The sequence below is a fragment of the Furipterus horrens genome, unplaced genomic scaffold, assembly GCF_987537825.1.
Source record: "Furipterus horrens unplaced genomic scaffold, mFurHor1.1.pri manual_scaffold_4, whole genome shotgun sequence".
Classification (NCBI taxonomy): Eukaryota; Metazoa; Chordata; class Mammalia; order Chiroptera; family Furipteridae; genus Furipterus; species Furipterus horrens.
In genome coordinates, this window is record NW_028327174.1 from 47,026,142 (window position 1) to 47,043,104 (window position 16,963).

Below are 16,963 nucleotides of genomic sequence, written 5' to 3' on the forward strand. Positions count from 1 at the left end.
AAAATTCCATTGACATGTCAGTGCCAAGGCTTTTTTCATCATGTTAGGACAACTAGTTTTCAGTTCTCTAGTCAGCTTTTTAATGAACAAATAACATAGACGTCCCAAATGTTTTTTATATCCCAAGTGCCCAAATTAAATGAACTATTCATGATGCCAGCCAAGGTGGTCCCTCTGTTGTATAAAGCAAGACATTCTGACAATACTAAAAGTACTTAAAAATATTTTTTTAAACGTGTTTATTGATTTGAGAGAGAGAGGAAGAGAGAAACGTCATTTGGTCGCCTCCCATACACACCCCAACTGGGGACTGAACCCACAACCCAGGTATATGCCCTGATGGGGGATTGAACCCACAACCTTTTGGTTTACAGGACAATGTTCTAACCAACTGAGCCACACCAGCCAGGGCTCTAAAAGTATATTTTAAAATATTACATTAAAAATGATTTATAAGAAGAAATAAAATTATTATGGTTGCCTTTTTAAAAATTTTTCCCTTGATTCTGTCTCTATTTTAGTAAAAAGCCCTCAAATATCACCTTGATTTTGACTACTTTATTTTTGCTGACAAATGAACTTTTTAGCTGGGTTAGATTGCCAGAAACTAGAATATCCAATAGTAACTGGAGCCCTTCAGTAGTAGAAGTATAATTATAACATTAGCATCATAGATCATTTGCTTCTCCGAACTATATTAGGTCATGAGAGCAACAGCTGCAGCTTCTTTCAGCCTAGATGATGTTTCGATAAAGCTGTTTCTGTTTTTATTCACAAATTTACAGTTTCTCCTTTGTGTTGACATTAACCAGTAAATCTATTAGTTCCCATTACCAACAGAATAGCTAACACCATAGTTTTATATTTTCTCTCACAAGTCCTCGCAAGCTGCATGTATGCTTTTAATTTGATAGAATATCTGGGTAATATATCTTGTTTCTCAACTTTGCCTTTCGGCAAAATGTATACTTTTTTAAGAAGCTTATCCCTTCATTAAAAAAAAAAAAAGGCAGCTTTGTTTGACTCCAGATACATAATCGATAAATTGGGAATCTAATTATAAAATGATATGAAGATAAAATGCAAAAGTCAAGTCACTCCATCAGATTTATAATACTCGTTAAAAATTTTTTTGCAGTATTGTTTCCATTGACTTGCTTGTTCTTCCAAAAAATCCAATGTATCATAAACACCATAGATATAATTCTTTCACTATCTAAGTGCTATAAAATTGTTAGATCTTTTCTTCCTAATGTAAACCAAGCTGCAAAACACCAATTTAAAATACACTCCCACAGCCACTAGTAGACAGTAAACACATTTTAGCAAGTTTTAAAGGTGGTCTGCAAGGATGTAATTATCTGAAACAACTGTTGCTCTGATGCTGGAAATAACCAGCCTATTATACTGCAGTTCTCTTAAGTGTAACAGACTGCGCAGTAATTGCTGTTGCCTTCCTGGGGTTCCCAGAGGCAAGCACCTCAATCCTGGCTTTGGTTGCAGCTCTGCAAGGCTTGGCTCATGTGATTGGCTTCCTGTTTCTGCTTTGGTTCACATGTTGGGGTCCTGTGATGAACTCAGGTTTTCGAAAGAGTTAGAATCACTTGTTTGTGTTGTCAGTGATGTGAGTATAGTGGACAAGACTGAGTAAACCTAAAATCTAATCCAGATACTGCAGTGTTTCTTAGTGATGTGCCAAATCTAAGTATTTGGTAGCTAAATTGTTGGCTGATATCTTGGTTTTGTTAAACAATCACTTAGAGGTTTCCTGTGAATCTATCCTGTACATGTCCAGGTTTCTTTTGGGCCATTGTAGGGAATTTTTCTGGATCAGTAAGAACTCAACCATTTCTTTTACAAGGTCTTTAATGGATTATATTTAAGAATTACATTGAAAAGGTCACTACAAAGCCAAAATAACATCATATTTCAGAAAATTAAAAATAATTTCTTAACATAATATAATGCTTATTCCATGTTCAGTCTTCCTGGTTTTGATATGTTCTTCATAGCAGGTTTGTTCAAATTAGGATCCAGTTGAGTGCCACATATTGTTAATGATTGTTTTCATATTATGATTTATAATAAGAAATATAGAGCTCCTAAACCCTAGGAGCTTAATAAAGAATAAGAGATGACTTTTGGAAAGCCCCCCAGGTAACCTAATTTTGGGACTGTTTGCCAGAAGAACCCTCCAGGTGATTAGAGATTGAAACCTTTGCTGGGGTAGGGGGTGAGGGGACTGAGGTTAAATCAATTGCCAGTGGTCAGTGACCATCAATCAGTCCTGCTTCTGTTATGAAACCTCCATCAAAACCCAAAGGACAGAGTTTGGAGAGCTTCAGGTTGTTGAACACATGGAGATATGGGGAGAGCGGCACCCTCAAAGAGGTCATGGGAACTCTGCACCTCTTCCCATGTACAGTAGGTTATGTACCTCTGCATCTGACTCTTCATCTGTGTCCTTATAATACCTCGTCAGAGAGGAATGATTTTTCCTCCTCCATACAAAAGTTTTTGTGGTTGGTCTAATAATCAAATCAATATTAGACTCACAGGAGGAAAACTAATTTGTACATACTGGAACCCCACCTACGTGGGAGGTTCAAAGACAGAAAGGAAAAAGGCAGTATTAAGTTTAACAAGGTAATTTTGACTGCATAGGAAAATGTTTTTAATTATATAAACTTCAGTAACTATTCTTAAATATTTACATTTAAATCACAATTATTAAACACTTAAATAAGTTTAAATGTTATTATTTATCAACAGGCCCAGCCTCTTAAACAAACCAGTGACATGAAAAAGGCAGACAGAAATTTAAAGAGCCCTTAGGAATATAACTCTAATGTGTGTTTTTTCCCACACCACCCAACAAGTTCCTCACTTCTGACACTGTCTATCCGCAGGGAGCCTCAGATCCCACAGGGCAAGGGTTCAGTCCCACAGACTTGCCCTATTGAGCCCAGGAATGGGATAGGGGTGTGGGGCTTCAGAGGGGAGGAGGGTCATTCACCGGATGATAAGGAGAGCAGATGTTCAGTGATTAGATAATTGCCCTGCCACACAGATAGGTCATAAAAATGTATCTCTGGTGATAGCTTTTATTATAGGCAAGGCTCCCAATTTAAATTTTTTAAGGGAGGGAGAAAAGTTACTCTGAGCCCACTGAATCTTGATATCCTTTAGCTCAAAATAACCCACACACACATCTTGGAGAGGCCTGTTCTGAACTCCTTCAAACTTCTCTATAAGACACTGGTAAATGTAAGCAAATGTTTCTATGAATTCTGTGAGCTGCTCTATAACTAATTAATAAAACACAAGGAGGGGGGGGGGGGAGGACCTCTGCTTTATAGCCAGTAGTGACAACAATCTGGACTTGCGATTGGTGAAACCACACAGCAGATGGTTGTTTTGTTCTCTCAGTACCATTTAATCTGGACCAATACCTTTTATTTATGTCAGGAACTTGTTGATTGGAACAATATCTTGTACAATGGCACACAGTCTGGATTTGGTTCCTTTATCCCTCCAACACTGCGCTGTCCAGTACAGTAATCACTGATCACACATGGCTATGGAGCTTTTGAAATGTGCTTAGTCCAAATTGAGATGCGTTGTGAGTCTAACATACACAGTGGATTTCTAAGACTTAGTATCACAAAAAGGTAAAATATTTCACTAATGATTTTTTATATTGAATACATATTCAAATGATAATCTGAACATATATTATCAATAGGTCATGTTACTGAAATTAATTTTTTTTCATTTTCTTAATGAAAATAAAAAATTTATTTGTTGTCCAGTATATTTCTACCAGATAGTGCTATTCAACAGATTTTAAAACAACATTGCTAGCCCAGAATGACTTTACATCAGTTCTCTAAGTTGTAGTAGGAAGGAAAAATTAGTATACTAAAGTGTTTTTTAGCTACAGTTTTATAATATATAGTTGCTCTGTCCTTCTGTGTAGAAACTAGAAGACTTTCCATGGTGGATCTAGCCTAGAGCATCTTAAGACCTAACATCCTCCGAGCCTGGGGGCATTATTCAATAGATGAATCAGCTGCTGAAGATTGAGTATCCCTGATAGATAAAAGTGTTGAGTAATGTAAACCTATAAGTGTGCCACAAATGCTAAATATAGTTAGTAAACCAGTGTTGCTGACTTAAAATTTAAAAAAAAAAAAAAAGTGAGCCAATGAAACCTGCTTTATTTATGTGTTTGTTTTTTATTTTTAGCGTTGGAAAACCTTGGTCAGATGAATGTCTCCAGTTTTGGATCCCTGGGAAGTCAGCATGATTTCCGATCCCCAGATTTTGTGAGTATTACTACTCTGTCTTAAATTTGTAATGGTTAGCCCAAAGATTTCTCACAAAGTGGAGAAAAAAGGTGGCTTTTTTTTTTCTTTTTTTTTTTTTTAAATGGATTCTTTCCTTGAGTGGCTCTACATCTGGCACAGGTCTCACTGGCAGTGACCATGTGTTCAAAGCTCTGGTTCTTTAGGGAACAGGTTACTATAGAACTATTGTGTCTTGGCATCATGATCTGTAATCATCAATGGGAACTCTTTCTGTGGTAAAATAGCATCATGTTTCTGAAGCTCCCTCATTGATACCTTTGCTTTCGGTTTCTGCTGTTAGAGCATGTGCTGGTCCATTAACCAGTCTGATTTCCACTGCATTCTGGAGCCTTCAGTAATGCAACCTATATAGACATATCTTGTAGGGCTACGAATATTCTATTGGTTATTCCTGACAACAGTGGAACTAAATGTTTTCACTAAATTAGACTCATTAAAGGTTAGCCATGATTCTTAAACTTAAAGAATTAAAAATCTTACTAGAGGCTACTGTGATTTTTTTAATGCCTTGTTTAAAGAAAATTAAGCACATAGGGTGCCTTATGCAGAATGTCCTCACTAAATAGGCTTTATATTGGATTCATTTGAAGAGAAGGATGGGAAGAAGTGTTTCTGACTCCTGTACGGTATTATGTCACCAGATGTGTAGGAAAAGCCAGGATCCACCTACATTTACTGATCTTTGTCCCCTGCTGCAAATGGCTTATCTACCACTTTAGCAATGCAAAAATCTTCTTTTGATTTATTTTCAAAGTGTAATAGACAGTCGCCACTGCAGCAATTGGCAGAGCACTATTGTATTATTGATAAAGGCCAAAAAAAAAAAAGAACTCATTATGTGTTTTTCCTTTCCTCACTCATTCTTTATGGATTGCCCACTCGATTCCGCCAAGACCAAGGAAACTAGGCAGTGCTGTGGACTGAAAAGAGTTCGCACATAAAACTGTATCTACAATGCCATTTTATTTCCAAGTGTGGACTCCTGTGGTGTACTACAGATTGCCTGCTGTGAAAATCACTTGGCTATAATAGAGAGACATAGGATTCGATGGCTTCCCTATTACATTCAATGAGATTTTCAGTGAGGGAAAATTGTGAGTGTTCACCCATATTCCTGCATCTTAAAGTAGCAGAGCACTTTTGTGGTTTTCTAATTTCTGCAGTTAGAGCCCCAAAACAGAATTGACACAGATATTTCACATCTGACTATGGTATTGATACTGACTCGTGGAATGGTGGCCCTTTTTGGCTTTGTTATTTTCTAACTGCTTTTTTTTCTGATAACCTGTAGGGAACATATCTGTTCTAAAAAGAGCTCTGTGCAGTACAGCATTGTGCTTGGTAAACACATACAGTTCCTACCAATTTCCTGTGTGAAAATGAAAGTATTTTTCTCAAGAACAGATCTGAGTATATGACATTTGAGATTGGCATGCCTCAGTGCTGTCTTTGCCACAGTCTACACTGGTAATTACACTGGTAATCTCCTCCTGCCTTCAGTGTTAACTTCGTAACTACCACTTGTCCCTTTTCAAGGAGTGAGTACTGGCCATTCCAAGCTAGAGTGACCAGGGGTGGAATGCAAGGATCACAGAATGTCCTTTTTGTGACAGGTCTTAACAAGGAGACTGAGAACCTCCAGGCTGAAAGGAGATTGTTAGATGCAATCCCCATATTTTTATTTTCCACTCAAGAATATCGAGTCATTTCTTTAGGCCACATCAGTGGAGCTGAAGTTGTTAATCACAGCTTCCTTATATGTGTGGTTGATATCGATGTCTATAGCCTGGCTATTATCTTTCTTTAATTGTGTATTCACACCATGTTCAGTAAAGAATCTGTGATTTTTCTTGTGCTTTATAGATTTTCACAAATCTGATGTTCACGGCATGCCACATCTCTGTGTGATGTGTATATAGCTGCTTGTATTTTCTCCTCAGCATCACTGTAGCCTGTGTACTCCCAGCTCCATAGTAAACATCTACTTTCCCAAACTGCTGTCTCCATGGTAAACAAACAGGCAGTGTACAGGTGCCTTGAGAATAAGGTACTCGAGAGAATTGGGCGTGATATTTAGTGTAGCCTTTTCATAGGCGGAATGTTATACAGCATCAGTGATACTGGGGGGCTCAGGTGTGTGGGCAGACGGAGCGGGCAAATGCCAGGACAGAATCAGGTAAGTTGATCCAGCCCCAAATTTAAAATCAGAAACAGGTGATAATATGAACCTGGCAGCAAAGAGAACCCAACAGCAAAACAGAATTTGAAAACAAGAAGAAGACAGAAAAATAAAAGGAGCTGTGAAATCAGTCTTCCGTCTCCATCTGGCAGTTTGCTAAGTTGAACGGAAATAAAGCAAGGCATAGACCATGTTTACTCAGGCCTTATCCTCAAATAGTTCAGATTTTAGAAGGATCAAGAGCATAGTGTTGTTATACAACAGAGCGTATTTATATACTTTGGCCAACAAGGAGAACAAAAATGCTTATCACTATTCATTTGTTTCCTTTGGAATTTCTGTTTTTCTTTCCTTTGAAACCAGACCTAAGAGGGCGATGCTAGTTGAATAGCCTTGCTTACCAGCATAATAAGCGCATTAAAGGGTTCCTTCACAGCTCAGGTGTCTATAATGTGACTAGTCAGGCAAAGCCTGTTTTGCCAGGTAGTCTATGTAAATGACAGGTAAACAAGTGCTGTTGTGAACCCCCGGCCCCACCCCTGAGGTGGCCTGAAGATAGCAGCCCACCCTGGGCTCAGCAGGGTTCACCCTGGTTCGCCTTCTCACTGCAGGGATTGTCCGTCCATGATCTGTCACCTGCGTATCTGTGCTCCTGCTCTCCACCCCACACCCCACTTTGCGGACTGAAGCAAGTGTAGCCCATCTGCGCTGAAATGGAAAAGGGTCACGGGATGTGGACACGAGGAGTACACGGTTTTGCTGCTCCGAAGCTTGTGAGGAGCTGGGAGCATGTTGACACTAGACAGGGACCCACTCTGAGATGAGGCAGGTGTGTGAGGTGAAAGGGACCTGCTAAGGGCTCACCTTGCAGAGAGCAGCTCCCTGATCTTGCTATGCTGGGAGACCATCTCCATCTGGTTCAGTTTTTTGTTAGAACAATGCAAATCGGTTTTATAACCTGCTTTATTAACTTACCATTTTATTTTGAATGTTTCCCATACTGGTTTTTTTCCCCTGGTTTTGAGATGTAATTGACATACAGCACTGTGTCCATTTAAGGTATACAGTGCCTTGCTGTTTTCTTAACATTATTGTATGTCTAACATTATTCCCTCTAACACTGTTCCCTTTTGCCAATAAACTATAATCACTTTATGATTTTCAAAACAGTCCATTCAAGGGCTTCTAGTCAAGGAAATGGTGGTATGGCCAGATGCTCTGGAACCAGGTGATTGGTGACCATTGTTTTGGGACACAGACCACAAAAATAGACTAGGTACCTGATGACAGGCCTCAGACTTGACTGGCCAGAGTCAGGCTGGGGATTGAATTTCCCCGATAAACTTGTAGAGTTCAGACTTTGAAGCAGAGATGGCAGAACTAGGCAGTCTGTTTGGAGCGGAGGATGGCAGCCATTCACATGGCTGCGGAGCACGTAGGGGTGGTTCTGCAGTAGGTAAGGCATCTAAGCTCCCCCCAGTGCTCTCAATGTCAGGTTTGATTAAAAGCAAAGGTGCTCTCAGGGTTCCGTCTACAGGCTCAGCAGTCATGGCTGACCCAGCAGACCTCTGGTCTATCCAAGCCTCAGGGACTAGAGGGGTTAATAGAGAGAAAGGTTGGTGGAATGCAGGAGCTCCAAGCCCGACCTGCACTTGTGTTTATGATATATAGGAAAAAACTACCCGGAGGACCAGCAGATGTGCACCGACAGGTGGTGAATTGGGCGAGAAACCGTGCCCAGCCTCCCGTCTTAGCACTACTTCCAGCTTAGGGACAGTGCAGCAGTGGGGAGGGAGCCCCAGTAGGAAGTGAAAATGCTACAAGGCTGTGATAAACACAGGGGCCTTGAGAAGGCTGGGACTCCAGGTATACACATTTCCTCACTCCTTATGGCTGCTGGCCAGGTGACCACCTTGTCTCAGAGGTGGAGGGTCATGTCTTGATCTGCCCCACGGTTGGGTAGTGGTCAGGTCTCTTCCTAAAACCCTGTCTCTGTTGGTATCGGCCCAGGACCTCAGGTAGGCCTGATGGCCTTAGTGCATGTTGGGGTCAGGGAAGGGATGTGGGGAGGAACTCCGATCTAGCAGTGGTGAATCTGCTTGCAGCAAGCTGGAAACAAACCAGGCTGGGGTCAACAGGAAAACACAGCGCAGGAAAGAGAAAGCTAAGAAATTGTTTTATTATTTGCATCTTGCTAGTAATACACCCATTTCCTGCCTTTTCAGATTTAAGATTTACTTATAATTTTTGGAGGCAGGAAGATTCTTACCACCTATTGTCTCATGCTCTTAGTGATGTTTTCCTGTGTTTGCCTTCTGCCATATTTGGAGTAAAAATTTATGAGTGTGGGCTGGTGGAAGAGTATTAGGATTACAATAGGATAAACCAGGGAAGATGGTGAGACATCAGGATTTAGAGAGACTAAACTAGAAAAATAGACACAGAAAGATGACAGTTACAATGGAGTAAATAAATATGTGTCCCCTTTGGTCAGCACTCATGGTTCGGCAGAGAGGAGGCCTGAAGAGCATCTCATTTGGGATTTTGTCTAACTGGTCCCTTTTTTGACAGAAGATACTGCTTTCTAGAAAATTCTGTTGATTCCCTGAAATTCAAATTTGATAGATGAAAGTATATGTGATCCCCAAGAAAAGAGTTAAAATATTAATTCGTTTAACAAATGCATATTTGAAATCTGCTCTTTTAGGCAGTGAACAAACAGAAACTATTCCTTCAGTTGTAAAGCTTATATTTTGGTTGGGAAGACATAAAACAAAATAAATAAAATACATCACGTGTCTCATGATGGTAAATCCTTAAGGAAACAATAAAGTAAGGATTGTATGTGTATACTGAGGGGGAAGGGTTGCAGTTTCAAATAGTGTTCGGGGCATACCTCACTGAGAAGGTGACAGATAGAAAGACCTGAAAGCAGGGATGCAGGCTATTTAGAAATTTAGAGGAAGCACACTCCAGGCAGATGGAACAGCACAGACAAAAGTCTTCAGGTAGGGGTTCGTGGTATATTTGAGGAAGTGGCAGGAAGCCTGGCTGGGTAGTTCAGTTGGTTGGAACATCTCCCCAGTATGCCAAGATTGTGGGTTCGATATCCGATCGGGGCACAACAAAAATCAACCAATGAGTGCATAACTGAGTGGAACAACAGATCCATGTTTCTCTCTCTCTCTCAATCCATCAATAAAATGTGGGGGCCTCTGAAGTCCCTGTGAAATTGTCAGAAAGAGGGATTCTTGAATAAGTCATTTTGGAAGGAGAATTTTGCAAGTGACGATAAGGTCCAGGGTGGGACTATGGCAGTTAGTGCATGAAAGGGAGAAGACCATTGGTGATGAGAAGTCAGTTTAGTGAAGCGCCAGTGTACATCAGTCATGACTGTGGGTCCGGATATCCTTCTGTGAAAGGTGGGAGAGAATAATCAAAACCAGCTGCCCTCAGATCTGCAGGATTTTGTTTGCAGGTTGTGTCCAGGTTGTTAGTCAGGTTTGTTTCAAAGTGGATTCAATTTTATCTTTTTTTTCCCCTCAGGAACCTAGACCTTGTTTTGGTTATTTCTAGTCTGAGTAGTCCTAAAGCAAGTACATCAGTGCTGGGGCTATTGAGAGAGATTACAGTTTATTTTATGGCCAGACCAAGGTTTTCCTGGCTAATCCCAGAAACTGAACCTAAGTCCAAGGTCTGCCTCAAGCTCCCAGGCCCCTCAGGATCTGAATCCGGGGCTTAAGGCAGGCCCCTTCCATTCAAGCATTTCTTTCCTTGGACTTGCATTGCTGGGCCTGCTCTGAACAGAGAAAGAGGGCTGTTTGCCTTATAGCTTTTGGCAATAATTTCACCAAACTAAAAAAAGAGAAGAAACTCAACTGCAAAAAGAAACCAAACAAAAGAACATTCTTTTGGCAAAACCGACTCTCAAAAGGAGAAATGAGATAAAAAATAAACTAGACAGTAAGAACACCTAACTTGGTCCATTTGCTATGAGAAGAATTCACCTGGTGTTCCAACACTGAGAGCTTTTAGTGCATTCAAAAGCAAAAGGTACAGGAATGTGTACATTGCATGAATGTGGAGGAAAGGGGACCTACTCTTTCGCTTTCTGTGGCTGACTCTGGAGCTACATTTGCTAGGATTGGGAGGAGGAGCAAAAGTAGGCAGTCCAGCATGCACAGATCTGAGTCAGAAGTTTCTTTCTGAGTCACTTCTTTGGAATGCAGAATGTATTTTTCCAGAGAAACAGTTATAAATGGTGATTAGGCTTTTGAGCCCAGTCAGGACAGACCTGCTAAAGCCAATTTAACTCAGAGAGCTAACACATCATTCTGTACTAATAATTTTCTGGAACACTCCAATCTTATTTTTTCCATTTTTACTAAAAAATTAGAGTAAACTTCAAGTCCAGAGTGATTGAATGTTTACATGCCCTGGCCAGGTAGCTAAATTGGTTGGAGTGTCATCCCAATACGCCAGGTTGCAGGTTCCATCCTCAGGGCATATACAAGAATCTACCAATGAATCCATAAATAACTGCAACAACAAATCAATGTTTCTCTCCCCACCCCCCATCTTCTCTCTCTCTCTCTTTCTCTCTCTCTCTCTCTCTCTCTTTCTCTCTCTCTCTCTCTCTCTCTCTTTCTCTCTCTCTCTCTTTCTCTCTCTCTCTCAAAAGTCAATAAAGGAAATATATATATTTTTTAATTTTAAATGCTTAACATGATCAGAGAGAGATTGATTTTTAGTTACGTTAGATCCTGAAAAGGCAGTGATGGTCAAAAAGTTAAGGAAGGCAGTTTAGTGGTACAAGATGACAGAAAAGAGCCCATCAGCTTCTACAGTATTTTTGTCTCATCTGCTAATGAAGGTGAACTTTAGATTGAAATGGTCCAAGTCCTAGGCAGGGGCCGCAGAAGCCCATGCTGCATAAGACTGTTTTAGAAAGGAATGGAATTATTCCAAATGACTGTAAAGATCCCGACTAGAAAATTATTTGTCCACCAAGGTGTTAAAGGAGCTCGTAGTTTTGCTCATGGAATCATAATTAGTGATCTTGAGGCGATATGGAGAATAGGACGAGTTCCAGAATAGTAAAGGGACAAATGTGACAATTTTCCCAAAGGGGTAGGGTTAGTGTAGAAGCTGGACATAGACTACATTCTGATCATTTAAGACATTGAAGCTGGAGCATTAATCTCCAGGATTATTAGAGAATAAGAATTTTAAACACATGGTTTGTGAATGTTAGAAAAAGAAAGGGTCATCAGGAGCCAACATGAGTTCAATAAAAATAAGTCATGGCAAAGTGAGCACATTGCCCCAGCCTTTTAAAATGGGGGTATTATTAGACAGGTAGAGCAGGAGAAAGCCACACTTTCCTATGTTTTGATTTTAGCAAGGTGTGTGGAAAAAAATTTGCATTTAAATATAGAATGAAGAAATGCAAACCTAATGAGTGTGCTTATCTAGACAATTGATCTTACCAAGGCTGGAATAATGGATGGAAATCAATTTCTAGGTAAGACAAAAGTCAATATGAATTAAAGTAAGCCCCTGCTCCTAATTCATAAATATCAACTGCTTAAGTAAAGATCATAAGGGCTGAGCCTAATGACTGATCACATGAAAAGGCTAGGTATTTGGCTAATTAAACTAAGTATGAATTGAGCATGTAGTAATACCTCTAGGTTTGATTTGTACCTATGTATCTAGAACAAAGGAAGTCCTAGGTTTCTCCCATTCACTATTGCTAAATCCACCTCCTATTCTGATACTCCATTTTAAAAGGAAGCCTATTGAAAGAAGGGTCAACATGGTGGTGGCAAAAACGTAGTGACAAGTTTAAATATTTGACAATAGTAATTGGTGGTAATACAGAATATAGGATTAAGACCCATGAATAGGGAGTATATATAGGCAGACAGATTTTATTTCAGCAAAACATTCTCATAAATAAAACACCTCAATTCCTTGGAGTAGTTCAAATACAGACAGACTGGATGACAGTGGAGGCAGGAGATGATGAATGCTTGGACTGGAATTTGTCAGTGGTGATGGAACAGAAGGGCGTGCATGTTTTAGTGTAACCGGACTTGGTCGTTGATAGAAAGTGTGAAATGAGGGACAGAGAGGGTGTTTCTGGGGCTGTACTACTCCAGTAAGATATGTGCAGTTCACGGATATATGAGTTGCTTTCTTTTATTTTTTCCTTCGTTCAACCTATTATCATCGTAGTCAAATCATGTAATTGATTAAAACCCTTTCTACCTATATAGCAAGTGTTCATTCTACCTGGTTTTATTCCCCGATTTTCAGAAACCCTTGACTGTAAAATGCTTTGTGAATTCCTGCCCCACAAAGTAGCCCATTTGAAATTCAGCAAGCTATCTATTATCTGGAGAATGTCAAAATTAATTTGACAGAAACATGCGTGAGGAGAGCAGAGAGCCCTGGGCATTCTGGGGGCATTTTGAACAAAGATGTGATATCATATTTATCATAGAACTCATTTGATTATAAGTCATCTAGAAGCATATCACAGTAATGGCCAAAAAGGCCCACAGAGGCAAAAGAATTGAGTTAAATTTGAGAGTCTGCTGGTAAATAACTTGACCGTGCCATGACCTTAAAAAAAAAATTAAATTAAAATTTAAAGAGAACTACAGAACTTGGTAGAAATGTATATACAATATAAATTTACAGGGTTCCTGGAAAATTGAAAAGGGAAACCAGTGGGATTTCACTACAGCTGTCCATCCCATATTTTGAACTCTTAATTTGGAAGTATTAAGGGTTTTGGAAAGATGATTTAAAATCCTTTTATTTCTGAGGTTCACTTAGTTAACTGTAGTTTTCCTTATTTCTACAGATAATAATAAAAAGTACATTTTTACTGTGAGTCTCAAATGTATTCCTTAAGTCTGATTCTGACCAAAAAAACCCCAAAAACTATAAATATTTTACCCATAAAACCCTAATAGCTCCTTCAAAAAGAAAAAATGCATTTAAAGTTCCTTCTCCCAAGTCACTTTTTGAAATGTAGATTAATGTGACCTGAGAGACTGTAATAACTGCCAAAGAGCATTTTCATTAATTATAATGGGCTGGCCAATAATATGGATCTTTATACTCTGTTAGTATGAATTAGAAGATATCGAGTCGGGACCATACTTGTAGTGAGAGTAAAATTTGACTGCTAAGTCCAAATCCCTTTAAATAAAAACACGTGAAAATTTGGACAGGTCATTCAACAAAACTAATGGTGTTACCACCATTTCATGTATTTTGTTAGTCTTAGGTGTTTTTAAAAAGCACACACTAAAGTGGAGCACCAGGATTAAGCATGGAAAAACTATGTGCCCTCGCTTCATACCTTGACCTGTGCATCTCTTCCATTTGGCTGTTCCTGAGTTATACCCATTTATAATAAACTGATGATCCACAATTCCAATGATCTTCAATCAATTTCTTTTACCACTCTTTTCTGCAGGCTAACACCTATCAGCAACAAAGGCCCAGAGAACGTAAATAACTTGCCTAAAGTCCACACAGGTCACAAACATTGGGTGACAACTGTTCTACTTCCACAGTATTTTCAAACAAGCAGCAGGCACACCAGAGACTGGTTAGAATGTGGCATGAGGTTGATCAATATAACAAATTATCTACAGAATGTGTATTTATTTTTGGTGGTCAAAATCACATTTTAAAGTATTTATATTTTATTATAAAGGTAATTCATGTGTGTTTCAGAATATTAGAAAATTTTAAAGCCGTAAATAAGAAAATAAATTACTTCTATTTCCACTAAAAATGAAAAAAGTAAATATACTGGCTTGTGAAATAGGAAGTAAGAAGGTGGAAGAGAGAGGTGAATGAGATGATACTTCTGAGACTTTGAGAAGTGTTTACTTTCTTAAAAAAATGTATCCTTTTTAGTAAGGGAAATTTGTTCCAGAAAGAGTTCCTCTCCAACTCCTCTGCCCCAGGCTGAGTGGAAGGTGGAATTTCTGGGAATTAGAAGCCCTCTGTTCCTACACAGCTTTGCTCTCCGTCTCCTGGGGGCAAGTTGCTTTTTCGTTTTCAGACCTCAGTCTCCTCATGTATAAAAAGCAGAAAAATCAGCCAAAGAGTTCCTCAACAGTGTGTCGTTCAGTGACTGCACATTGATTGAAAAGCATTTTAGCTACCTTAAAAGCATATTCATAAAATAATAATACAGTGAGAAGTCTCGTCTAACATTTATGGATGCTTATAGTTGGCATCGCACCATGCAGGCACAGGGCTAGCCAGCCTTGAAATGGCCACAGCCCTACTTTGCTCAGCCCAGCCCATCACCCTGCCCATTTCCTTTCAAATGAAATCAGATTGTGTTGGCAGCAGGAATTGGTACTTATGAGCACACAAGGGGCATTTGTGACTTATGCTCCCGAAAGAGTACTTACAGGCCCATAGGTGCCTACCAAATTATCAGTGGATTGAGAATTAATCATACTCAGCAATATTATAAAATACCAACAGTGCAGTCTATCAATAAATAAATACGTTGAGCACTTACTGATGCTTGCTAATATGATTTTCAATTGAACTAGAAATGAGAGCTATTTAAATTATGCACTATTTTGAATAAACCACCATCAGCCTCACTGAATTTTGCAGTAAATTTTTCATTTATTCAATCACATTGTCGTATTTTCTGACAAATGTTAGTCATGCAACTGATGCTGGTTGGTGGTTGGTTAAATGAAAGCTGTCAGGCACTGTGCAGGTTTGATTAGTTGCAGTGGCACGCACAGTGCTAGAGGAGTTTAGTTAGGACTGTGGTTCTTAACCCCGCTCGCTATGTGTCAGAATTACCTGGAGAGCTCTTTGAAAAAGTGAAGGCCCACCCTCCACCATCATAAGCCAGTCTTGCTCTTTGTTAGAACCCGTATATGTTGATATAAATTTTACAAAGTTGACTTTATTGTGCAGCCAGGTTTAAGAATCATTATCTTCAAAAAAACAGATATACATTTTTGAAGGACAGGTATATAGCTCAACTTTGAAGGGTAAATTTCAGTAAGTACTGAATTCTGTACCAAAATCTATACCAATCAAGATTTTCCCAGAAACAGAAGCAGTATAATATAAACTCACATACACTCTTGTGTGTACATATGTGTACTTATATGTTTGTGTGTGTATATATATATACATGTATATATGTATATATATTATCCACACATGCCACAGAGAGAAAGACATTTATTAAAGAATTTATCTCAAAGAATTGTAAGGTCTAATCTGTAGGGCAATCCAGTAGGAAGAGGAGGCTAGAAACTCTTGGGCAGGCACTGGTACTGCAGACTATAGATGGAATTTTTCTCAGAGAAGCTTCAGTTTTTCTCTTAAGGTCATTCAGCTGGATGGATGAGTCCCCCAGAGATCACTGAGAATAATTTCCTTTACTTAAAGTAAGGAAATTAACCACATCTACAAAGTACCTTCACAGCAACACCTGAGTTAGTGTTTCATTGCATAACGGAGTGTGCCTAGCCAAGATAACACATACCTATGCATCACAAAGGATATACTACAGGTGGGTAGGTATCCTGATAGCACTACATGAACAAATAAATGAAAGCAGGCAGGAGTTAATGTGCCCAGTTTACAGAGTTGATCTAGGGGAGTGGGAGGAGGTAAAGTTAGAAAGATAGCTTAGGGCCAAACATAGGAGTCTACAGAATTCATTGGAATGGAAAACAGAAAGCAAGCAATCCAGTTAGACTGCTCTTACAATCCCGGCATAGGGTGGGGCAGAAGCAGGGAGTGTAGAAAGGAAGAGAGAAATGAGAAGTGAGGGAATCAAAGATAATCTTACTGTTGGCCACTTCTCTTTCTTTCCTGCCACTTCTGTACCTTTCTGCCTGCCCTTCCCCTTCTATCCAAGCCCTTCCTGTCTGTCACATTTCCTCAGAGTTCCTTCCACTTGCTCTTCTTACGCTCACTTCTTTACTTTCAATTAGAAGCTCTCTGTTCACAACTCCCAAGTTCATTCTTGCAGTCTTAGATCTTTCCTTTCTACCCTACACCCCTGATATCTCCACTTGGAAATCTCACAAACCCTTAGTCTCCCCTCCTACTTGTATTTCTTTTTCAGTTTTCTGAATTCAGGTAAATATAATCATCATCTTCTCAGCTGCTCAAGCCAGTACCCTGAGAATTTTCCTGACACCTTATTTCTGACCTGCTGATGCAAGTGTAAGTTACAGCTTCACTCTGGCCCTTTCTCCTCCCCACCTCACAGCAGGCTGCAACCTTTCTTCTCTGGACGCTCACAGTCTCCCCGTGATCACTTTTGTTAACTTACTGTCTCTTCTCTAAATACTTTCTTTTAAAAAGAGAAATCAGACTATTTTATATTTTT

General features: G+C 39.4%; 1 protein-coding gene across 2 annotated transcripts in view; it reads left to right on the top strand.

Moving 5' to 3' along the window:
* ANO6 (anoctamin 6) overlaps nt 1-16,963 on the top strand; it is a 187,129-nt gene that overhangs the window by 72,565 nt on the left and 97,601 nt on the right. For both annotated transcript variants that reach the window (XM_090273038.1, XM_090273039.1), the window contains exon 2: nt 4,249-4,328. In XM_090273038.1, coding sequence (XP_090129164.1) covers nt 4,249-4,328 — 80 coding nt within the window. The remainder of the gene's footprint in view (nt 1-4,248; nt 4,329-16,963) is intronic.